At 44.4% G+C, this 26,017-nt stretch overlaps 1 protein-coding gene across 1 annotated transcript in view; it reads left to right on the forward strand.

Annotated features, from left to right (window-relative positions):
• LOC138265059 (cytochrome P450 2J5-like) overlaps positions 1–26,017 on the forward strand; it is a 181,874-nt gene that overhangs the window by 121,905 nt on the left and 33,952 nt on the right. Inside the window, exons 7-8 of the mRNA XM_069212607.1 lie at positions 8,167–8,354; positions 17,973–18,114. Coding sequence (XP_069068708.1) covers positions 8,167–8,354; positions 17,973–18,114 — 330 coding nt within the window. The remainder of the gene's footprint in view (positions 1–8,166; positions 8,355–17,972; positions 18,115–26,017) is intronic.

Below are 26,017 nucleotides of genomic sequence, written 5' to 3' on the forward strand. Positions count from 1 at the left end.
TTGTTCTGCCATCTTCACCTTTCAAGGGCCCAGGGGCTGGATAAGGACCACTTGGCAGGGCAGGAGTCTCAGCAGAGAGTCCAGGTGCTTGGCAGAGGAAGTCTTTGATGGCCCTGAAACTTCAAAACAGGTGGCAAGCTCAGTCCAAGCCCTTGGAGATTCTTCTCAAGCAGGAATGCACAACAAAGTACAGTCTTTGTCCCTTTTCACAAGCAGAAGCAGCAACTGCAGGATAGCCCAACAAAGCACAGTCACAGGCAGGGACAGTACTTCTCCTCAGCTCTTCAGATCTTCTCCTTGGCAGAGGTTCCTCTTGTATCCAGAAGTGAACTTGAAGAAATCTAAAGTCTGGGGTTTTGAGTCCACTACTTATACCCCTTTCTGCCTTTAAATTAGGCAAACCTCAAAGGAAAGTCTCTGTTGTTTACAGGATTCTGCCTTGCCCAGGCCAGGCCCCAGACATACACCAGGGGGTTGGAGATTGCATCGTGTGAGGGCAGGCACAGCCCATTCAGGTGTAAGTGACCACTCCTCCCTCCACTCAAGCCCAGGTGGCTCATCAGGATATGCATGCTACACCCCAGCTCCCTTTGTGTCACTGCCTAGAGGAGATTCACAAACAGCCCAACTGTCAGTCTGACCCAGACAGGGAATTAACAGTCAGATTCACAGAATGGTTTAGGCAAGAAAATGCCTACTTTCTAAAAGTAAATATTAAATACGACACTGCCCTTTAGGGGAAACCAAAAACCATTTACACAACATAAAGCAGCATAGGTGAAATTACAAAAAACGATTTATTCATAAACATACATGTATTCGAAAACATCTTATTATATGCATCCCATAGGAACACTCCATCTCATGATCATAAAAACCAGAAGGACAAACCAGTGTAAGGAAATAGTGCTCGTGATAAATGATAGAAAAAAGAATAATAAATATCCCAGTGAAAGCCTCCCATCCTAATACACACTGAATGCTAGCCACTTCCAGGAAGGGCATAACTCTCTGATCTTGCTTATTTGGCCCAGAACAAGGAAACCACCTAACCCACTCTAACAAAAGGGGGAAATTATCACTATAGCATTGATCTCCCACTTTAAGGTCCTTAATTCCATGCCAAATTCTAGCATCAATAAGCAGATAATCAATCAGGCTACTATAGGTCCAACTAAGAAAAGGTGGGACGTGCTTGAACATCTGAGGGGAAACGACCATTTCCTGGCAGTAGGCCATATAGCAGCATTAATTCAATAACCTACAACACCCTTGGACTAGATGTAGGCTGGCTTCCCGCCATGGAAAAGGATGGAATTCCCCATGTTGCAGCTTCTTCCTGAGTTAGCTCTGCAAATAGGGAGTTAGGCTCTAGGGAAGCGTTGAAGTCGCCGGCTATGATGACAAAATGCAAGGAAAATAAATCAGCCACAAGTGTACTTAGCAGAGATATTGTTTCTGAGATTTTGCTAGAGGGACCTGGCCTATTGTATAAGTTAACACACAATAATGGTGGGCCCAATTTTGATTTAAATGAGACCGCCAAAATATCAGGTGAATTTACATAGATTTCTTTCACTTCCTCTACCTCGGAAATCTTTACCTACGTAATACGCCCCTCCTGCCCTCCCCGCAGGTGAAGGAATGGCCTATTTGCAGAATGAAATGTACCCTTGTCTGTGTATGTTAGTAGTAGCCCAAGTTTCCTGGAAAAGACAAATACTACAGGAGTCAATAAGAGAACCCCAGTCTGGATCACCAATTTTGTTCCGTAAGCCCACTATACTCCAGGAAATTAAAGAAGAGTGGAGGGGTCTAGGTCTAGGATGGATGGCATTACCACCCTTATAGTGAGGAGCTAAAGGCAGGGTTACTAAATCACCTATTGTCCCTGGGCTCCCATCCTGAGTGACACCCCGCCCCCCCCAGAATGGACTCCTTTTATAGTTGTAATTTTTCCCTGTAAATTGCCCGGCGGCAGTGTTCCATGGCTCTCCTATACAGGAGCTAGACTGCGAAGGATGAATACTACGGCTAGATGCTCTGGGGGCTTTTACAGTTCCCAATGTTAGACCTGTTCTGGTCAATAGTTTTTCAGGCTCCACACCGGATTCCTTGCTCCAATCTTTAGAAGTAGGTAGTGTGTATTTGAAACTTTTTTCAAATGGAATCTCCCCAACCCTCTTCTTAACCTCTGGGCGAGGTAATGTGAGAGCTTCGGACAGCATCTGTTTTAGGTCCTTTACCTCTTGTTTTAGATCCATGATTAGGTTGACCATTTTCATCTGGAGATTCCCACCCATATCATGCTTGCTTAGCGTTTGCAAATTAGGATCTGCACAACCTTTCTCTGAGTTTTGATCGTGGTCTCCTAGTGCAGAAAAGCGATTGGAACAGAGTATGTCATGCACTGTAATATTTCCATCATCCGCACCCACATCTACCGGTTGTGTGAGACTTTGGGCCTCATTACAACTTTGGCGGGCGGCAACCGCCACCCGCCAAGTTGTAACCGCAGTGCGGCCGCCAATGCGGCCGCACTCCCGCGGTGCCCATTTTGACATCCCCGCTGGGCCGCAACATGGGAGCCGGCTCCAAATGGAGCCGGTGGTGTTGCGGCCGTGCGACGGGTGCAGTTGCACCCGTCGCACTTTTCACTGTCTGCATAGCAGACAGTGAAAAGCTGCATGGGGCCCTGTCAGGGGGCCCCTGCACTGCCCATGCCAGTGCCATGGGCGGTGCAGGGGCCCCCAGGGGCCCTGCGACTTCCTGTACCACCAGCCTTTTCCTGGCGGTTAAAACTACCAGGAAAAGGCTGGCGGTCGGGGACTCGTAATCCCCTGGGCAGCGCTGCTAGCAGCGCTGCCCAGGCGGATTATCACCGCCGGGGCAAATGTGGTGGGAAACCGCCGGCGGTGTGACTGTGGCGCAACTGCCGCCGTCGTAATGACATCGGAAGCACCGCCAGCCTGTTGGCGGTGCTTCCGTCATTTCAGCCTTGGCGGTCCTGTACCGCCAGGGTTGAAATGACCCCCTTTGTCTTTTAGCCCCTAGATCAGCTGCGTCATTCGACCCCTCTGCAGTTATCAGGTTTAGGGCAGGATCCATGCAGCTAGCTGGGTTTGCCCTTTTGGATGTTCTAGGCCTGAAAAAGGATGCAAGGGGGGCACTAGTTGGCCCTTTTACGACTCGGGTGTCCTTCCCATTTAACATAGACTCCACCTCTTCAATTCAAGTGTCAATTTCTTTAGTAGCACAGTTGGAGAATCTCTTTAAGTTTTTATGGGATTTAGGAATTTTGGATGATGTAACTGCTGTCACAGGACTCCCTTGTGCTTTGCGCTTCCCTATTTTATACTTGATATCGAAATAGAAAAAAAACGATAGATGTAGCCAGAAACACGTAGAATTTCAAACCAAAAAAAAGAAAAAACAAAATCAACCTCAAAATTAAGAGGTGTGACCCGACCCGGCCTCTTCCGGTCTCGGCGTTGCGGAAGTGCGGGACGCGCTTTGAAGCGCTCTCGTTTTAGGCTCCGCCCCCTCGCCTGGCACTGGATCCTGGGACACAGAGTCCCTAAAAACAACAGGGCAGCACAGCAAAGTTCCTGCATTGCGGGGGTGCGTGACGCGCTTTGAAGCGCTCTTGTTTCAGGCTCCACCCCCTCTCCTGGCGCTGGATCCTGGGACACAGAGTCCCCACAAACAACAGAGCAGCACATCAAAGTTCCCCACACAGTCAAAATATGGGAAACAGAGGCAAAAAAGACAGGGGAGACAATGCCAAGGATGCCAGGTCTAACAATATGTTTATTCTTTTATTTTGTAGCCAACAAAAAAAACACCTTCAGTCATGTGTGAGGAGCGCCAATATCTCCAAGTTAAGTGTTTGTGACATTATATAGGGTGAGGGGTGAGCAATACATCATGTTACACAATCAATAAATAAATCATGGAAGGGTACCAATTTGGGAACATAAAAGCATTCAATTTTGATATGGATTATTGTGTATTGGAGAGAGTGCCATGGAGTGTCTCTTAGGTGCCCATTGTTATGCTTAGCCCATAATATGTCCTCCAGCAACCCCTGATTCTGTAAAACTTGCGTGGGCAGCCTCTACTGTGATAGACCACCTTTTCCGCTGCCATATAAAGGTTCATGCCCTTATGCCATTCATGTATATTGAGCTCTTCATGTGCCCCCAGGATTTGGCAATGTCCCTCCTCGCCAAAACCAAGCTAGTGCACCAAATATAAATTTTGATCGGGGATGTCCACAAAATTTGAGATTCCAGCAAAACAAATCTGGCCTCAAGTGAGAGGGGTACCTCTAGTATGGCTTAAAGTCACTGGACTATGGGCTTCCAAAAGGCCTGTATGTTGGGCATACCCAGAGTATGTGTATAAAGGAGCCCGTCGTTTCTGAGCAACGCAGACTTAGTGGTGTGGGGGCGTCCCCATGTGGTGTAGTCTATGACGGTCATAATATGCCAGGTGGAGAATTTTGAATTTAATCAAGTGTAAGTGTGACTTGATGGCTACTTCTGAAGGATAGATCAGCACCACCTCCAAGTCTACGTTGTCAAGCTTCCTAGTGTCATGCCCCCACCTGTCTCTAAGCCTACTCAGTGTGTTTGACATTTTATTACTAAGCATTTTGTATATGCATGAAATTGTGCCCTTCTCCAATTCATACGTCAATATCCTTCCCTCCAGTGGGGTATATTCTGGGATTTAAATATCTTTCGGCCCCTCCAATTGCCACAAATGGCGTAGCTGTGCACATTTGAGGAACTGGGACTGGTGCAGGCCATATTCCCACTGCGTCACTGAAAAGGGCATAATATTTCCATGGGCAAGTATGTCCCCTACACTAGAGATGTCTATAGTGTCCCACCTTTCAAAGCCCCACAATTTTGCCAGTTCCTTCAACCATGTACCTTCCCATAGAGGTGTCAGTCTAGTAATTTACCTTGCCCATCTGAGAGTCTTTGTTGCCTTGGCCCAGGCCAGAAGTGCCACTTGCGTGGTAGGGGGTAGGGAATGGGAACCTGGACCTCCATACATGCAGTGTAAGTGGGATTTTGAGCCCCAATATTGCATTCAAAATGAAAGGTTGAGTGAACCTGTGGGGCAAAGATTCAAACATTAAGTTTGACTAGGTTTGTCTAGTAGCCTTCAACATCTGAGAGGGCCAAGCCTCTACTGTAGGGATTGCATTTGGAGTTGATATCCATGGGTGGCCTCCATCCCACAATAGCATCCTTAGTTCTCCATTGATCTTATTAAACACCGTTTGAGGCACCAGGTAGTATGTGTCTAAAGTGCATACAGCAGGTTGGGAAGGGTGATCATTTTAAAAAGGACTGCTCACCTTTTTTAATGTAAGTGGGAGGCCCCTCCACCTCACCACCTCCACCTCGGATTGGAAGTTCATTATAACTTTGCCCACTTTGTGTCAGGGGTACAGATCAGTCTGCACTGCTATGAATATCACTAGGTATTTTAACTTCTCCTTGACTATCTTGAGCCCCTGTGGGGTCGGCGGAGGATAGCGCAGTTCTCGAGAGGAGTATAATATGGACTTGTCTCCGTTAATTCGGTATGCCGAGTGGGCCCCATATTCCTGCAGGGTCAGGAAGAGTAACGGGATAGTATTCTCAGGGTCTGTGATGTATAGGAGGACATCGTCTGCATAAAGCAATATATTTTCCTCTTCGCAATTCCGTTTCAGAGACCCAGAATCTGTGTATGTCTGTAAAACCAACTAAAAAGAAGAAAGTTAACTAGCTAAAGGGGAAAAAAGTTAGATGGGACCAGTTGTGTTCCGATCCCATGGTGTTTCAGCACCCGATGTCGGTGCCTGTCCCGCCTTGAGTTTGTTTCCACTTCTCCCCCTGGGAAGCAATGTCCAAATGAACTTGAACCAGGCAGGCAAGCACTACTATTAATGGATGCTCAGTGTCCAAGGCTGGGGGGCGAATCATCTGCCAATCTGCCTTTCTAGGCAACACTAGCAGAAGCTGTCCATCAAGATATTATCCAGAAATCTGTGTACCCATTGGACCCGACCTTGAATCAAGTAGGATACCACCTCTCTGAGCAGACCAGTCTCTGGCCAATTCTCAGCAAGATTCCCCTGGGGTCTGCGGGTCCTCTGTATTTGGTGATCATCAGTAACAGGATGTAGATGCCAAGGGGGGATCCTCCCAGGGAGTAGTGAGCGTGGGCCCAAAGTGGTCACTCCCTTCATTACCCACCAGGTGAGGTCAGGTGTGTGGGTGGTGTGTAGGTTGTGAGGTAGGTTCTCAGGTTGTTGGGTACGTGATATTCAGCAGAATAATGTGAGGTTTACCCTTCCCACCAGGCCAGCCACACCTGAGTCTGCGGTGCTTCTGTTTCCACCCCTAGGGGTTTCTGACAACGGTCCTTCTCACCTGTGTGGCGATAACATCATGATGGTTCCTGACTCACTGTCACAGTGCTTGGATGTTATTGTAAGCATTGGGATGGGCCCAATGTAGTCTCCCCCTTTGCCCCCCGCCTGGCAAAGCCATATGTTTGGGTGGTGTTTAGGGAGTGAAGTGGGCTCTCTGACCGCTTGACGTGTGATGTGCAGTTCCGCCTTCTTGCAGGCAAGCCACTACAGGGAGCCCTTGGCACTTCAGTTTACCCCAGAGGGCTCTGCTGTAAGTCCTTCTCACCTGAGCAGAAGTAGCATCTGAATGTCTGGGTAGCAGAGGTCCCAGCCTCAGAAGTCCCTGGCTTGTGGACCCCATGTTCGAAGGTTACTGCAGGCTGTGGGACTGGCCTATGTTCTGCAGGGTGTTCCACTCGCTCTCTCAGTCACATCCGAAGCCTAGAGGGTAGCTTCCTGTGGTCCTTGTCTCTCTGGGGGCCCTCGAGGATGATCTCACTTTATGTGTCACATCAGTAACTAGTTGTCGGGTCAGTTGTTTTTTTGTGCTGGTCCACAGCTGTAGCAGGCCCCGGGCCCCGTATCCTTCAAGGCTACCCGGGAACAGGGAAGCCAAGGAGGGGGGAAAGGCCGCAGCGGCAGGTGCCAGAAACTCCGGACAGTGGCCTCTCTGTCAGAGGCCTACCTCTCTCTCTGTCAGCTCAGAGCCTCAGCCCGCACCCACCTCAACTATGCAGTGGTCTTTCCATCCTTGGTGCCCTCCGCTAGAATGGGTGCCGCTCTCCCCCCCTGCTTAACAGGTCTTTCTTCTGTAGGCAGCATCACCACTGGAGTGGGCACATTGCCACTCTCAGGCCTCCAGAGGAGCCAGTGAGGTCAAGGCCACCCACTCAGGTGCAGTCGCACTGGTGATCAAGGCAGTTGTGTGGCCAACGCAATTTTATCCCCTGACTCTCTCTGTAGGCCACGGACTGCAGTCATTGCAATATTCTCATCCCTATCCATGAGCTGCAATTATTAGTCATCCCCAACGTGTGAAGAGTTGGGGCAGAAGTTGGGACGGTGTCATTTGTGGGTGGGCGGCAGGATCACAGAAGGATTAGAAATGGGCTACAAGAGCTTCTCACAGATGCATTTAATTGGCGCTCTTGCTGGCCACACCCCTCATTCAGCTGCCTACGTAGTTAGTTATCCATTTTACACTTTATTCAACAGGCATACATAATGTTCTTGTACAACAATATTTTTATCTTGTAATTCATTTGAAAAAAGTTCAGCCTTCTCTAGTACAACTAAATTCATTGGAAATTACTTGTACAAGTCTGGACATTCCTACCTCTCGAAGGCAGTTTAAAGTCATACTGGCATTCAAATTGGCCATTGGTGTCAGGGTACCCATTTAAGTTGAAAGATTGAATGTGGTTTAGAAAGAACACCAGTATGTCCCCACATTGAATTGCACTCTACTGCACTGCATTGGATTTTGGATTTCAAAATCCCCAAAACCTGTGTATTTAAAGTGAGTCTCTAATAGTCATTTACTATGTACCACTTTAGTTCACTACTGTATGAAAGGATGTATGCTGGACAACTAGCTAGCATTTTGCCCCACAACTGAGAGTTATATGTGAAATGTTATTTGTTTATTGTAACAGTTTTATTTGTCATTGAAAATATAAAGGCCTATGTTAATGCTTTCCTTGAAAACCAAGTCAAATTAATTATGTTGTGGAAATATTCCTCCCCAGAAAAAGTGCAGAAGGAGTTGGATGCTGTCCTTGATGAATCCCACGTCATCCAATATGAAGACAGGAAGAGGCTTCCATATACCAATGCTGTGATTCACGAGATCCAGCGCTACTGCAACATTCAGGGAATGGGCATTTTTAGACAGGTGGTAAAAGACGTCTCACTGCTGGGATATACCATTGGAAAGGTAGGATGTTGATTACGGGTTGTGGAGTAGGCATTGTAGAATCTTTATCTATCTATGGATATTAATTCACTTATCCCACCAATATTTGCTTTTAAGATGTGAGGAGAAGTGCACTGGGTGGACACTGCAGAGAAGTTCTTGACCTTCGTGGTCAAATTCACCGCTACCCTGCTGCCTATCATTCCCTGCCTGGTTCCCAGATAAAGTACCTCACCACAGTTCCCCGAGCCCAGGTTCAGTCCTGCTAAGGGAATTACCATGTTTTGCTGTTTGGGGTACTGCCATTGTTCTTGTGCTTCTGCCTGGTTACTGTCTCTGTTTTTGCCCTCTTTTTACTATTTTATTTCTCTGTTGTCTCTGTTGGGTTAGCAACCGCTTGGTAATTAGATTTTGTCTTTGCATCACTGATCCTGATTCTCCTGCCATATCCGCTCCAGCCCTCCCACCTCACTGCCAGCCCCTCCCACGTCCCAGGGATATTTATGGAGGCCACAGCCCAGCCCCTGTGAGAAGTTCTTCACCCTTGTGGTCAAGGTCACCACTCCCCTGCTGCCTATCATTCCCCACCTGGCTCTCTGACAAGCTACTGTGCTGCAGTTCCCCAAGTCCCTGAGCCCCGGTTCGAACCTGCTGGGGGGATTACAGCGTTTTGCTGTTTTGAGCATTGCCATTGTTCTTGTATTTCTGCCGGGTTATTGTCTCTGTTTCTGGCCTCTTTGAACTATGTTATTTCTCTGTTTTCTATGTTGTCATAGCAACCGTTTGGTAATTAGATTTTTTCTTTGAGTTGCTGACATTGATTCTCCCTCTTTTTCCACTCCCGCCCTCCCGCTTCCCTGCCAGCCCCTCCCACCTCTTGGGACTATTTACGGAGGCCACTGCAAAGCTATGTTCAGTGGGTCCGAAGCAGCGCCAAAGGCAAGCCCAACTGTGCCTGTCTGTGCCTGGACCGCACCGAGCATCAGGACCCCTGAGCCTCCCACCACCCGCCACTACACCACCAAGGAGCTCCTGGCCATGGACCACAGAACAACAGCTGCTTCACTGCCTCCCCACGATCCACCAAGGGACCTTTCACCTGCCGCAGTTACAGCTTCTCCTGCAACACAGGACCGCTACCCCACACTGGAGCCCGCACCACCACCACCCAGAAAACCACAAAGAACCCTTACATCCCAATTGCATCTTCCTCAATGCCCGACCACTCTGCAAACATGCCATGGAAATCTGAGATACCATCTCCACCCTCTCCACGGACATTACCTTCATCACCAAAACCTAGCACAACCCTCCTCAAACCCTGACATCACCAAAGCAACACCTGAAGGCTACAAGATGATACATCGAGACTGCATGTGCAAACACGGCTGGAGCATCACCATCCTCTTTAAAGAAACCATCCGATGCATTGCCACCAATGATGACCCCATGTCATTCATGGGACTATTCAACTTCCAACTACAGACCAACACCAAGACCACGCTCAGAGGCATCCTCATATGGGGACCCCCTGGCCCTTGACCAGCCTTCAGTGACACCAACGCCATTACCCCCCCTAGCCATCGACTCCTACCACAACCTCCAACTCGGCAACCTCAATTTCCACATCAATGACCCCAATGATGCCAACTCCACCTTCCTCCTGGAGAATTTGAAAAAAATTTGTCACCGGGCCCACACAGAAAGCCAGACACTCTTGATTCTATCTTCACCTCAGGTGACAGAATCGGATTCAGACACGTCGCAGAACTCACCTTTACCGACCACACCATCATCCACTTCACCATCTGCAATGCTCAGCACAACATCACCAAGCACCCCAGCTATTCCCACCATAACTAGGCCAAGGTAACTGAGACTCAGTGGACACAGGGCCGGAGCACCACCCAACCTGAAACTTCATCAGACCTTGCTGTCCAGAATTTCTCTGATCGGATCACCGAATGCATCAACTGAGTCACCCTGATGAAAGCAGCAAAATCCAACTAAACCTCAAAACAGGCCAGCTGGTACACCTCACAGCTCAGAACCACCAAACACTACTGCTACCAGTTTCAGAAATGATGGCGCACCTCAAAGAATCCCACCGATAGAGCCATTCACAAATCGGCCCACAGCAACCACCACCTGCACATTAAAGAAACCAAGAGAGCGGCCATTACAGCCCACATCAGAACAGCAGCCAACCACATGTAAGAACTCCTCAAAATAGTTCAAGAATTCTCCAACCCTGCAGCCACAGAGAATACCATTCACCCCCCCAGAACTCTGCAACACCCTCTCTGACTAATAACATTTACCCACAACCCACTGTTTGCAACCTCAACACCCCTGACCAACCAACGCACACCAGCCGAATGATCACCACCTGGTATTTGCTCACCACCTAGACACCACCCCCCTCGATCATTATGTCATTACTAACCCCTGCCTCCACCGCCTCTTCAACCACAGAACCAAAACAATCAGCCCAGAATGAACCAGCATCATCAATATCTCCAAAGCAGCCTTTGCAGAGAGTTGGAAACACACAGAGTTCGGACCCCTCTTAAAGAAACCTTCTGCCGGCCCCAGTGAACATAAAAATTACCACCCGATCTCCTTGCTTTCCTACCCAGCCAAATTACTCTAGAAGGCCATCAACCAAAAGCTTACCGAAGACCTGGAACAAAACCACCTACTTGACACCTCCCAATCAGGTGCATGCCAACCACAGCACCTAGACCACCCTGATCAGTGCCAGACCGTCATAAGAACCCTCCTTGTCTGTGGAGATACTTTAGCCATCATCCTCCTTGACCTCTCGGCAGCATTCAACACTGTCTCCCACCACACTCTCACCAACAGACACTACAATATTGACATATGACACAACATCCTCAACTGGATCACCTCTTTTCTTACAGTTTATACACAGAGCATCTGGCTACCTCACTTCACCTGGGAGGCATGACATACAGCCTACCCCAAGTATCATCCCTCAGCTCCACCCTCTTCAGCACCTACATGACACCCCTTGCAGACATCGTCGGATCCCACGGCCTAAACATAATCTCATTATCAGACAACACTCAACTTATGCCTTCACTCTCCATAGACCCCTGCACTGCCAGAACCAACTTCTGCAATGCTATGACCAATGTAGCCAACTGGATGAGAGATAATTGCTCTAATCTCAGAAGTACTGATCTTCGGGTAGGACACTTACATCTTGGACCACAGCTGGTGACCGGGAGAACTCGGACCAACACCCACACCAACAGATCATGCGTACAACCTTCACATCCAGCTTGACAGAAAACTGACCTCAAAACGGCGTCAATGCAGTCACCTCCATCTGCTTCCACATATATTGTGCACTCTGCAGACTCTTCTGATGGATTCCAACCTACACCTGAAAAAAAAAACCTTCACTCAGGCCCTTGTCATCACCCTGCTCGACTATCGCAACGCTCTCTACGTCCTCAAATGACTTCAGACTATACTGAATGCAGCAGCCAGACTCATCTTGGGCCTCCCCAAAAGGACCCACATCACCCCCCACCTCAGACACCTCCACTGGCTCCCCATTCAGAAGAGATGTCAGTTCAAGATTCTCACACATGCCTAAAAAGCTATACACAATCAAGGACCAACCTATCTCAACCATCAATTGAATTCCCATCAACTCGCAAAACACCTGTGCTCCTCCACATCAGCCTGTTCGTACACCCCCAGAATCCATTGCAGCTGCTGCAGGGGACGCTCCACCTCCTGCATCGCTGCCAAGACCTGGAACAACCTGCCCCTCCATCTTTGAACAGCACCCTCCCTGATGGACTTCTGAAAGAATCTCAAAACCTGCCCCTTTGACTAAGCCATCACACCCTCTGCGCCCAGATACCCCTAGTGGTGCAAGTGCTGTACTAAATAAGGGCTGATTGATTGATTGATGGGAATATCAAAGCACAACCTCTGAGTTATTTTTATGGCCTCTGGGTGGCCTTTTCAGATTTTCACCGGTACAAAGCTCAATTGTGGGGCATTGCGATTCTAATGCAACACCATAGTGTAATCTTCAGGTGTCTGGCAGGTATGAAGCTGGACCAGAGGGACTGACCACACAGCACCACCTGGACTGTTCCCACTCATCCAGGGGCATGCTCTCAGCATGTGGATGATCCTCCTGCTCTGACCACGAGAACTGCTGACTCACTGGGTCTTAAAGTATTCTCATGGAATTGTCTGGTTTACAATTGAAATTGCTTAATCTTGACTGGCTGTATTTAACAAATTATTATGATATCATCTGTTGCCCAGAGACATGAGAACTAGACAGCAGCGGCTCCTCCATTAGGGTGGAGAAGCATCGCTCCCACACCAGCAGCAGCAGCAGCCGCAGCTGCAAAGCCTTTTCAAGAAAAGGATAATAAACTGTGTTTATTATCCTTTTCTTGAAAAGCGGGGGGGCATTGGGGGTGACGAGTACTTGAGGGAAATGCACAGAGCACTCCCCTCAGTGCGCCTGTATGTTTGGCTGGCCATCTCGGGCCGGCCAATACACACATGCGCAGGAGACTTTTTCCAGCCCATCAACACAGTTGCTGGGCTACAGAGAGCCTCCACAGGCTCCCAGTCTGCCCTGGGAGTGCCCTAGCTAGGCACTCCCAGCCAATCCTGAGGCTGCTCTGAGCAGCATCAGGATTGGCCTTAGGGCAGACTAGGAGCCTGCGCCTGCAGCCTAGAGCAACGACGAGGGAAAGAGGAGCAGCGGCTGGAGGTAAGCTTTTATTATTATTAATGCCCCCATCACGTGCCACACTCGCCTCCCCCTTAGATGTCAGCGAGCCACAACTGGAACTAGAACCTCGGAACATTAATGGGTACTGCATCTTTTTTAGCCCTGCAACTCACCAAAGGAAACACTTTCTCCTCCCAATTTTACAGAAACTAATATAAGACCCTATAAGGTGGCTTTTGCTTTCCTACAGCAGGTAGGGAGTACTGAGGTATGTTATGCGATGATTCATTTTATTAAATGCTCCTTTTCAATTAGAAAGAGATACTGATTTTTTACGAGGATAGATCATATTGATTCTAGCTTTCTATTGTATTAAATATAGTATTTGATATTTTATTTGTTTTATACTTTTGATGGCTGTGTAAGAAATGTATTGTTGTGTCTATGATATGCACAGTTATGGCTTTAGTCAGCCAAATCAAGTACTACTTGACTTGACTACTACTGTAAATATGTCAGACTTATAGGCATGTAATACAGGATATTCACTATTAATCCTTGCAGGTTTTTAAAAGTATAATTTTCCTCCTTTCCTGAAGATTTTCTAACACCACTTCAAGATATATATTTTTTTTAAGTGCTGTTCTTAACGCACAATTATCCAAAAACTGTGAATTATATTTGCAAAGCCCTAGGAAATATCTTAGCTCATCTTTGCTTTTAAAGGCTGTGCTATCAATTATGTTCTCTTCCAAATCTATTTTTGGTCTCATACCTTCAGCTGAAATGCAATGCCCTAAATATTCCTTATCGTTTAACAAAAATATACATCCCTTTTTTTGTAAAGTGTAATATCATGATCTTGTAAAGTATCTAACACTGTGCAGCAGTTGCAAAGGATTCCTTTGCCTATCAGGAGATATGAGGATATCATCCTGGTAGGCCAACACAATGATTCCCCATAAGATAAAAAACATCATTTTTTGTGAAACTGAGGCTGCTGAGGCCAGGCTAGGTGACTTGCAAAGGAATATATGATCCAAATGAGGTATTGAATACTGTTAGTCAGAAAAAAAAACCTCATTGAGCTGAGCCTTGTGGTAGGCAGCTCTCAGATCTAAGTTTGCAAACACTTCACTGGTTCACCTAACTGAGCTAAGATTACTTGGATATTCGCTAAGGGGAAACAGTCTACCAGGATGTACTTATTTAGGGACCTCAGATCCACACACAAAACCTTACATTACTGTTTTCTTCTTTGCCAAAACAATAGGAGAGATCCACTGAGGGGTGTCAACTGGCTCTATAACCCATTCACTACACAATTTATGCAGATGTTCTTTTTAGTTGACTTCTAAAACTCAAAAGAGCATTCCACACCCTATGAATCACAGGAATATCTCAAAATAATGATGTATAGGTGTCAAAAAGGTACTTCAAAGGTAAAGTTTGTGTAACTCTTGTGTGAACAAGTGAGATTGAGCTAGCCTTCAAATGTCTAGAAACTTTACCAACTGCACCTTGGTCTCTCTAGTGTGATATGTACTTCTCCTTGCTACATAGACCATGCTGTGCATAGTTCTTTCCTTATGTCTAACATATTCTTTAAAATAACCCACCAAATCAATTTCAAACCTTCCAAATGCTTTCTTATGTGTTTCCATTCCTTCTCATACAACGTGTCAGTCACTATAGCGACAGGATATCCTGAGTCTAGAGTGACATCAGTTTCCACATGACCAATTGTTATATTGCAAACTTGATTTCCTTGCTTGTCCAACTGTCCTATGGACTTGGCCATCCTGACACACAACACTACTTTGCTGCATTCATGACATATTTAATTTGACCTTTCTGTGGTGTACATTGTTCATTAACAAATACAATTGTCTGCATGTTTTAACATGCACGAAAAAATATATCTCTTTTTGCACTTTATGCTTCCCTACTACGGGAGAATGATTTTTGACCCACATATGGAGCAAGTTTCCTCCCCACTAGCACCAGTGATTTCGAATTTCTAGTTTTCATTATTTGAACTTGCCAGATGCTTAGTTATGGACAAAATGGCTTTCACATTTTTTACTTTTTGCTCGTCCTTAGTTCTTCGGATGCCCTTATGGATCTTTGAGTTCCTCTTGCAATTTGCAATAACTCTTCCAAACTGGGATTACTGCTCCACGGAGGTCTTTTGTGTGTTCTTCTATTAAAACAGTTAACTACAATCTAATCCATTAGGTAACTATCCAGTGTTCCGTTGAATTGAAAAGTGGAAACAAGGATTCTCAGCTCTGCTAAGAATCCATCAGTGGACTTATTTTGAACTTACTGGTTTGTTTAAAATATTTGTTTCTTCACTATCATATTAGTATCATCCTTGAAGTATATTTACAATCTGTTTACTGCTACCTCAAACTCATCCCAGAAAAGTTGGGCTGGGGTAATTAGCACAGGTAAATTATCAAATGTTATTTGAACCTCTATTCTAAAGCAATTATTTAGCATATAGTTTTCCTTAAAGCGTCAAATTTAGTACCATCAAATACCTGTCCAAAGTCCTACCCATTGTTTCCACTTTAATCTCTGCATGCCTGGTTCACCTAAGAAAGTGGTTTGAAGATTTTCATTTCACTTTATGGATTCTTTAATATAAGATATAGTTTATTTAATAGTGTTGCCTCTGTACAATACTCTGTACAATACTCAAAACAAGTTCAGATTGATGGTAATCACATAACAATGCTTTACACCACCTTGGTAAACATCAAGACCGTGTGTAGGATTTGGTTACTAAAGGAAGTTTGTTAAAACAAAAATTAAGGAAACATTCATGATCAAACACCCACTAGCTTTGTCTACAACAAAGTTGCTCTAGGGGGGATGCTTACTTTTTGCTTTGAACAGACTCAGGAGATTAAGCCAGTCCCAAAGAAGAATTAAATCAAACCAGCCCGTGATGTGCCTGCTTCATTTCTTTCACTTACTTTAGTCACAGCAAGTAGCAGAGCGGGCATAGTGTGAGCTAACACAGTCACTCTCATGGGTCTGTCAGGGCTGGACACAGAAGCCAAAGCAGGAAAATATGCTATCATGCTTCCATACATGCAGAATGCTTAATGGGGAGTGTAAATAATATTAAAACCAGCAGCACAGGAAAAGGCACTGTAACACCCCAACAGAACTCAGCACTCTCAGTGGGGAATGTGAAAATAATCTGGCTCTCACTGTCAAAAGCATATGAAGGGAGCGCACACACAATGTTTGAAGGCCCAGGTAATCCAACAGCCACTACATATACATGGATGTGGTGCAGTGTGACACCTCAGAACAATCACAGTAGGGGAAGGCTGCTACAAAAAAGGGGTGGCTCCCGTTTAACCAGAAATTAAGGAAGGTTAAATGGTTTTCAATACTGCATATAGTGCCAAGTAGTTGCTGCTCTTCAGGTTCATTCCATCCTTGTAGCCAAAATTAGGTTAGGTTGAGATAAAATTAATGCAGTCAGGCAGAAGAAGATATCAGGTTATTGATATATAAAAAGAACAGCACACGTAGTCCCTTTAGCGACTGCTCCAAGCTCCACCAGTCAACTGAAATTGAGCTGGGAACACTCACCAAGGGATGCATGTAAAACATTCTACTCTTGAAGAGACTCTAAGGAAATCTGCCATGACATAGCCCATTACACTAGAGTTTACGGTCTCATGGTTGTGCACACCAGCATTGAGGGATTGGGAGTGAACCCAACAATATATGGCTTATCTGTGTTACAGGAAAAGAAGCAGAGTCCATAGCACAGGTGAGAAGAGATGCTTCCATACTTGAAAAATGTCAAGAGCCACGATTCTGCAGCTTTGGTATTTTCTGTCTAATTTTGTATTTACCACACTTGCCACATAATCCACCATTTGCTGCATAATTTGCAGCTTTTAACAAAAAATATTTTTAGCTCAAATGTTCAAAGGTTACAAAAAAGAATGTCATGCATGGTGTCTAGTAGTGACAGACCCTTTTCCGCAAAAAATTGGATTTACTGCACTTTCCACCTTGTCCACCGTCTACTGCATTATTTGCAGCTTTTAAACATCTTTCTAGCCTAAACCCATGAAAACATATGACAAAGATTGCAGTGAATAGTGCCCAGTAGGGGCAGACTATTTTCAAAGGTCAACTGTTCCCCTTTCAGGTGGTTGCTTCTATTTGAGTATACAATTGGTACTGTGAGTTGTAACATTCCCACAGAGTTAGTGTATGTCAAAATTTAAAATTGCAAAATAATTCTGCACAGAATGTGCACATTATCATGTATAATTAGGAATTTGATGGTCGACCTTACTGCATATTGTACTCTTCCATTTCCCCATAACTTGCGCTGCCCTGTGTATAACCAGATTTGTTACATCTTAGTGTTCTCTGAGTTTCATTATGACCAAAGATTCACCACATAACTTACAGGTGTAGTTATATGTACCTCAAATTGTTTGAGTGCCTAGAGGGGCACCTTTAATGCATTGACTTTTACTCTGTAATGGACGGTTTCTCAGATGTACACTAACAACAAATGATGGGTCTAGGTTTTAGCAAAGGAAGTTATTGCTTGACAGTGTTACTCATTATTACCAAAACCTTCTATGGAAGGCAGTGGACTACTACCCTGCAACCATCTCCGGTCAGGTAGGTGGACCAGATATTTTGGGAACCTGATTGATAAGTTGAGAATCCATTTGTGACCAGTCAGGACGTGACTATGATGGTCATGAGAAAAAAATAGATCACAGTAGTTTCAAGTGGGTACTAGAAAAACAAATCTATCTGCTAACCATCTTGCATGGAAATAACAGTGGAAAATATATGAATGATCAGGATTATGATACCTGGTGTGATGTTATTTCTTGCAGGGTACCATTGTTATACCTAATCTACCTTCTGCCATGTGTGATCCTGAATGCTGGAAGACACCCCATCAGTTCAATCCAGCCAATTTCCTGGATAAGGAGGGGCATTTTGTGACCAATGAAGCCTTCTTGCCCTTTTCTGCAGGTACGCCCAGTTAAAAAACAAAAAAGCTATGTTCAAAATACCCAAAATAAATCAGTAATCTATAAATATTTACAGAGTAAGCAATAGGGGCTATGTAGGTATTGTTAAGGTATATGTTTCAAAAAAATAAGGTTTTTGTTGGTTTGGTAACAACTTTGGCACAGGTTGACAGATTTACACAAAATGTGGAACTTCTTGGTATGACTAGATCAGTTTCTGATTGCTTATTTTGTGCCAATTGGTTAAACGGGGTGAAGTTAAAGTAGATTTTTCCATTATAAATCAAATAGGATTTTTTGCTCTACTTCGCTGAATTACACAAAACTTGACAGAATATTTTTCTAGTATGGTGTAACACCGTTTAGTAGTTCTTGAAATGTTTGTGTTACTAGAAGGTGCCTGTGGGCAATCAATTGTTAATGTTACATATATCTTGACCATTAATCTGCAATTTATGCACAGATCATATTCAAGGAGTAATAGTGGGTATAAAACTGAACAAATGTGATTGGATCTAAAACCTTTCTTGTTTGCTATTTCAAAATGTGCAGATCCAGAGAGCATTCATAGAGGGATTTACACATTCTGGAGATCTGATTGGCTCCAAAGCCTGAACATTTTACTGAGGTATTTTTTGGTGAGAGGGGATGGAAGCTATACGCAAATCCTGTATTGTGGGTAAAAAATCTATACGATAAACCTGCTGATCTTATCACAAAATGCATTTGAAAATCAGAAGTGAGTAAAGTGAAATATGACTGCTCTCTGTAACCATGTGGGAATTTTACTAACCGTGAATGAACACGGAGGGGGACATTTAAAAATCACAAACGTGCTGTGGTAAGAGAGACATCAGAGACACAGAAAGAGAAAGAAAGGCAGAGTGAGAGAGAGCAAGATATTTAAGACAGGGTAACTTGGCAATAAAACTGTAAAAGGGAAAGACAGATCCTTCCAAGAATTTGTCAATGTTTATATATTTTCCGTTTAACCAGCAATTCCCTCCTTCACAAAAACAATCCTTAAAGGCATTTTCCTCTTTCTATGAGTACTGCATAATGGGAGGCAGTGCTGCCTTGTGTTACGTCTGGTAAAAACTCGAAGCAAATACCTGTAAATCACAAATACATTTTTTGTGTTGCGGATCTTCCACTCAAGCACACCCACAACTCAAAATGTTAGTAAATATGCCCCACAATGTTTTAAAGCTATACACAGGATTAAACTACAGGAATAGTCTAGAAGCAATGTTTGTGTAAAGGTCGTCAGTGGAAAAGGAAAGCCACCCGACCGTATCTATAGTTCTCAATGCCTTCATGAAGAAAAGCAGGAATCTAAAATTGGGTTCTGAAGCCTCTACTTAAGACACAGCTCCAAAGTACGAGTGGTTAGTTTGTGCAATGGATGCTGGAAGTTTTTTCTGCTCAGTGGGCTCCTAGGGAGGAGTCTTGATCAGCTGAAGGCGGGCCTCACTGCCTTCTCTATGAAAGAACAGAGCTTTCAAGATCTCTGTTCTTTCATGTACATATTTTTATTTGCACTGATACCATTCGGTCTCAGCACATGTACACATGCATGCATGCTATCCACACAAGCCTCATGCCCTCGCACAGCAATCTACTCAGGATATGGGCTTGCAAACACATTGGCCAAACACAATGTAGCTTCCAATTAGCTACTGTGTAATTGCCCAGTGTTCTGCTTGCAAGCCTTTTCTGTTTCTCCTATGTATGTTTTTCGTTAGGATGACCCCATGTATTTGAGGCATATTCTTAGAAGTGGCTTATTGGCAAAGGTTGAAAGTTTAGGACAAATAATCCATTTTACAGACACATGTGGTTGAGCAATACTTTAAAAGTAAGTAACTAGATGACCAACTAAAGTACATTTAAAAAAAAGTTTATGTTGTTTGGTTTGTATAATACGTAGAAGTATTAAGCAAACATTCATATCCAAATCTAGAAAACTGAGAGCTGCCTAAATAAATGGGGGAGGCCATATTTGTAAGTACCTTTGAAACTTGGGAAGGATCCATACATCTGTTTGTCTTAAAGGCCAAAGACACAGGGTAAAGTCTGAGTATTGTAGTTAAATAGAGTGATCCAGAGCCCTGTCCACATGGACTAGACTGTCTTAATACCAGGCAGGAGAACAGCACTGAACATCAGACGCTTGGCTAGTATTATGGGAGAGACAGAATGCAGTCAGTAAAAAATATCAATAGTGTTGTTGGACACAGAAGAAGCATTTGATACTGGTGCATGGCAGTATCTATTCACTACTAACAAACAGATGAACAATGGGTTATTCTACAATAAAATATCATCCCTAATACATTCTAAACCACTCGCTGCAGCACACATCAACGCCATGGTATCTGCAGGATGGGATTTAGAGAGGGTACAAGACAGGGGTTTTCTTTGTTGCCCCTACTGTTTGGACTGGCAGAGAAATTGGGTTGTTGGTTGAGTGGGATGTTAACCTTGCTCAAGCAACAGCCATAATCGCTTTCAGGGTAACTCACAAAAGTCACTAAATTAAATTGTGCTTAACCCTCTGGCAGCTTGGCACAAAGCTGTCAAGTTTAACTTAGTAATATGTGATGGAACAACTAGGTCCTAAACAACTACTTGCCCAAACCACTACTGCTAAACAACTAAAAAGTCTCTACAACAAAGTACTGAACAACTACTGTCTAAACAACTATTTTGCCTGAATAACACTTGCCTGAACAACGAATTTTAAGGTAAGTTTTTCTTTTTTTTTATGGTTTATTATTTGTTTAGAATTTACATAAATATATATATATATACATATATATATATACATTTTAAAAGTTTATTAGTTGTTTAGAATTGAGATATATATATCTTGTTTAAGCAATCGTTGTTCAGGCAAAATCGTTGTTTAGACAGTAGTTGTTCAGTACTTCGTTGTAGAGACTTTTTAGTTGTTTAGCAGTAGTGGTTCAGGCAAATAGCTCTTTAGGACCCAGTTGTTCAGGATGTTTCCCTTAACTTAGGGGTAATGTGTAAAGTATTCATGCATTACACAAACAGTAATAAAGTAAAAACACAACACAATAAATGTTGCGCACCAATTTAGAAAAATAGACTACATTGTATTGAATTATTTCACACCAAATCCAGTCAGTAGAACCAGAGTGATTAACTTTTTTATGTTTAAAAAATAATGTAAAAACTAGCACTTGAACAATCAAAGTGCCAACCGTGGCCATCTAGTCATGCAAGACCCAGAGTCTGATACAAACAGTGGATTTGGCCCAGTTGGCGTTGACCTTCATACTTAGATGAAATTTCAACATAAATGTTCTGAGAAGTTAGAGGTTCAGCGTGGCAAGGTTGCTGGTGGTCTCCAAGGAGGAGGTATCATTGTCAGGGAGCTGCTGGGCAAAGTCGCACTGAAGATTTCCATGCTTGGACTTGGGTCCAGATGTACGTACATTTTGAATTGCAAGTTCTGAATTGCGATTCTATGTGAATCGCAATTAGAAAATCACAATTCCAATTGTTCGAAACTCGTTTGAGTTTCATTTGTGATTCCCAGTGGGTTGCAATTAGATCTACCTCATTAATATTCATGAGGTAAGTCTCACATTGCGACCCACTGGGAATCGAAAAAAATCACAAGGATGGTGGTCTGCTCGGGTCAGCAAACTACCATGTCTGTGATTGCTCTTAAATAAAGCAATCTTTTTTTAAATTTAAAAAATGCAGCCCGTTTTCCTTAAAAGAAAATGGCCTGGGTTTTAAAAAAAAAATGAAAAGTTTTATTTTTATTTTTTATGAGTAGGCAGGGGTCCATGCGACCACTGCCTACTCTTAAAAATGCTTAAACAGACTTTCACGAAAGAGGAGGAGGGTCCCATGGGGACCCCTCCCCATTTGCGAATGGGTTACCACCAATTTGGAATTGGTGGTAACCTGTGGATGTTTTGCGACTTCATTTCGGTCACAAAACATTCAAATTTACCACTGTGATTCAGATTTAGGAAGGGACACCCTAAACACACCCCTTCCTAATATCGAATTGCAATGTCAAATTGCAATTCGGTAACAAGTTACTGAATCGCAATTTTGCATTGGAACATGCCTAACAGCTTTTTAGCTGTCGCAAACGGCCAGATTTTGCAATTCGGACCATTTTCCACAGCTAAAAAGCTTTAATCATTTGGCCTTTAGTCTTTTTTTTGGAAGTGGAAAATCTCCACAAATGTCCTCAGAACAAGATTTGCTGCTGTGGAGAATAATTTCATGCGAAGTACTGCAAAGTAAGGCTGACTGGCGATGTACCTTGGGTAGATATACAAGCAGATTGATCCTGTTCTGCTCTTGGTTCTCAGAGCAGTTTTCAGTCAAAGGTTTTGGATCTGCCTATCTGGGCTTCCATCATGCCAGAAATGGCCCATCCAGGTACACATAATTCCTCTATTGTGTGGCTGTCTGAGAGGAATAAACAAAGTCCAGCTGCCAACTACACCCAGTCATGTGACCCAGGGACAGGCTATAGGCGCCAAATAGGGTAGGAAAATGCCAACTTTCTAAAAGTGTAATTTTAAAAAAAATAGCTTAAAATCCAACTTTACCATTAAGAGGATTTTAAATTACGATTTCCCAGAAACCAAACATGAAATTTTACCTATTCTCAATCAAAAGTTAGCACTTACTCAATGTAACAAGGCAACCCATGATTATCCTATAGGAGAGGTAGGACTCACAGTAAATACAAATTAATTTATAGGTTTTTCACTACCGGGACATGTACATCTTAAAAGTACATGTAAAACTTTTAATTACAATGCATCCTGCACTTTGGGCTACCTTAGGGGTTTAACTGCTTCTGTGCTGAGGACAGAAGAGTTCCTTCCTCAGCCACGGTGGTTATGTGCAGAGTACGGAACTGTTCTGTCCTCTGCACACGCCCAAGAATTCCCTCTGTTGTTCAAAGCAGATGAATTTCCCTTTTTATAAAAACAGCCTCAGGAGCTGGAAAGAGTTTCCCCAGCTCCCGACACTGTTTTTAGTTTTCACCGAAATGACGATCAGTGCGAATGGCCTCGGTACTCAGGGGGCTCTCTCAGCCCTAGTGATTCCTGCTTGGGGATCGCTACAGGAGGGTGATCCCCAAGCAGGGATCCTCCCATGAGAAATGGGGTGGGGGGGTGGCCCCGTAGGCAAGGGCTTTTGCTTCCCCCTTTATGGGCATACTCAGTCTTCCCCCCCCCCACGAGGCAGTTGTGGCAGCAGCCCCTAATCTGCCCCCCTGGGGCAGAAAGCCAGCTAGGTGCCAGGCATTTTTTATATATAGGAAAGTGTGGGGGGTGTCCAGAATGGGCACGGCAATGCCCCTTCCACTCCCAACAATAGGGACAGTCTTTCTGACCACCCCGAGGGTAGGGGGGCAGAAAGCCCACTAGACACCAGGGACTTTTTTTTTTTTTTTTAAATAAAAGAGGGGTGGGGGCTACGGACTGAAGCATCTCATTCCAGTTGCAAACAAGAGGACATATGACTTCTTTGGGTTTTGATTTTACATATGGTCCAAGAGAGCTTGGCTAACTCCCAATAGTGTCCCACTTGCAATGGTGAGCGGCTGCACATATTGGATTTGGGTACCCTTCCACCTGGAAAAACCTACCTGACCCAGACACTTCTGAAAACTAAACATCTGGGGGAGTCTAGGATGGTGTCAGTGGCGTAATGAAACTTGAGGGGCCCCCTCTTGCAAAGTCCTTTGATGGGGGCCCCCTCACCTCTGGAACCAATCAGGGGACTGATGCCCGTGCACAGTGTACTGTGCTGAGGGGGTCCCTGGAGATCATGGCCCCCCTGCGCTGCAGAGGTGCGGGGGGGGCCTTTGTTACTGCACTGGGTGTTGTACTTCACATGCACCCCACACCATTTTCTTACCCACAATACCATGCAGACCTCCAACTTTGCTTGAAATCACATATTTTCCATACATTCCTGTGCTGGAAACTTCCAGATTCTGGAGGAATCGACAAAACTCCTACCATCTTGCATTGCCTTATCTGCACTGATAAAAACTCTGGCCCACTTGTGTGTTATGATAAATAACTGGCCTTTAGGGCCCAATTTGGTCCCCCCTCAATTTCTACACATTTTTGGCCCTTCCGTGTCTCAGGTACTTGGCCTGCCCACACAAGTGTGGTATCATTTTTATTGGGACATCGAGGGGAATACTGTGTGGGAGAAAAGTTGTGCTGGCATAGTAATCCCACACAGAAATGTGAGGAAAATCTGTTTTTTTAGCTTAATTTGAGGTTTGTAGGGGATTCTGGGTCAGAAAACATTGAGGTAATCCACACAAGCCACACCTCCCTGTACTCCCCCTGGTGTCCAGTTTTCAGAAATGTCTGGGTTTGGTAGGTTTCCATACATGGTCGCTGAGCCTAGGACCAGAAATGCAAGTGCCCTCTTGCAAAAACAGGTTGTTTTGTGATAGATAATTTTGATGTATCCACAATACTTCATGGGCCCTTCCTTGTCACAGGCACTTTGCCCACACACTGAAGTAAGGTAGCATTTTTTTCAGGACCACTGATGACTTACTGGCTGCACTGTGCGACTATCCACATAAAGGGGGCCTTATTTACGAGGCCCTAACGGCACACTGCACCACAAGAGCGTCATTTTATTTTCACGCTCCAATGGCGCAGTGTGCCAGCCCATATTTACAAGGCCATGCAAAGCCACCTTTCATGGCTTTTCATGGCCTTGTAAATATGAACCCCTTTCAGGTATAACAATGCATTTCAAGGGTGCTACTGTGGGTACTCCACACCAATGGAATCCGAAGGAATCTGACGCATTCCCAGATTTACGAGTCTGGGAAGGTGTCTGTTCCTACACATAAACAATCATCCCTGCAAAGCAGACATCCTTGCACCATATAGATAAGGCTCATTCCTGCACTTCTGTTTTGACGCAGGGAAGCGCAGCAAAACGGCTTGCGTCGCTGCCCTGCCCTGCGTGAAAACGTATTAAATGAGACCCTATGTTCCTTATTTCTGATGTGATTCTACATAGTGAATCACTTTTTGAAAAAGTCCAGCTCTCTGTATGACAGATTTTCGACAGACTAGAAATTATTTGCTTAAATCTAGCTGTACCTCTTCCCTTCTGAATTTGTGTGTGTAGGTGGCACATTTTGTTCTAGAGTCTGATTCTATCAAAGTCCTCAGTTCTTAGAGATGCAAGATTCCTACAGAGCTACAGTACAGTGTACCTTTAGGGCACATTATGCTTAATATATCCCTTTCTTTTCTAAATGCATTCAGTTCTAAGAGCTCTCTTTTTCTATATATGACTCTCAAGCACCAAAAGATATCTGAGTAAAAATCTAATACTTGATTAGAGCTATGAACATAATTCGGTCTTTGGTGATCCTATGTGGACACACATCTCTGTCTGCATCTGAATTCAGTGTAAATTAAGGCGATTGAGAGCTTTAAGTACTCAATGCAACACACAGCTGGTTCAAAAGATTAGTCTTTACTTTCACACTTAATAGGTCAAAGAAGTATAAGCAAGGCAAGAACCTCCAACTATATGTTTGTAAGCTGTAGATCTAGATATAAAGTTCTCTACTGTATACTCAAGAGGATGCTTTAGTCAGAGAAGTGGACTACTTCTTTAGAAAACATTGAGGTTAAGGCTGGGGTACGGTAGTCACAGATGAGGGGTTCTTTGAAGGAGCATGTCTACAAATCCATACAGAATGTCCGGATAGGTGGAGCGTGGTTATCTGAATAGAGGGAGATAAAGGAGGAAGTGAGGACGGATACTCTCCATTATATCTAGATATCACACAAAAGTGTACTCCTTTCTCACTGTAACAGAACTCTGAATTGTATACAGTC

The sequence above is a fragment of the Pleurodeles waltl genome, chromosome 11 (genome assembly GCF_031143425.1).
Source record: "Pleurodeles waltl isolate 20211129_DDA chromosome 11, aPleWal1.hap1.20221129, whole genome shotgun sequence".
Classification (NCBI taxonomy): Eukaryota; Metazoa; Chordata; class Amphibia; order Caudata; family Salamandridae; genus Pleurodeles; species Pleurodeles waltl.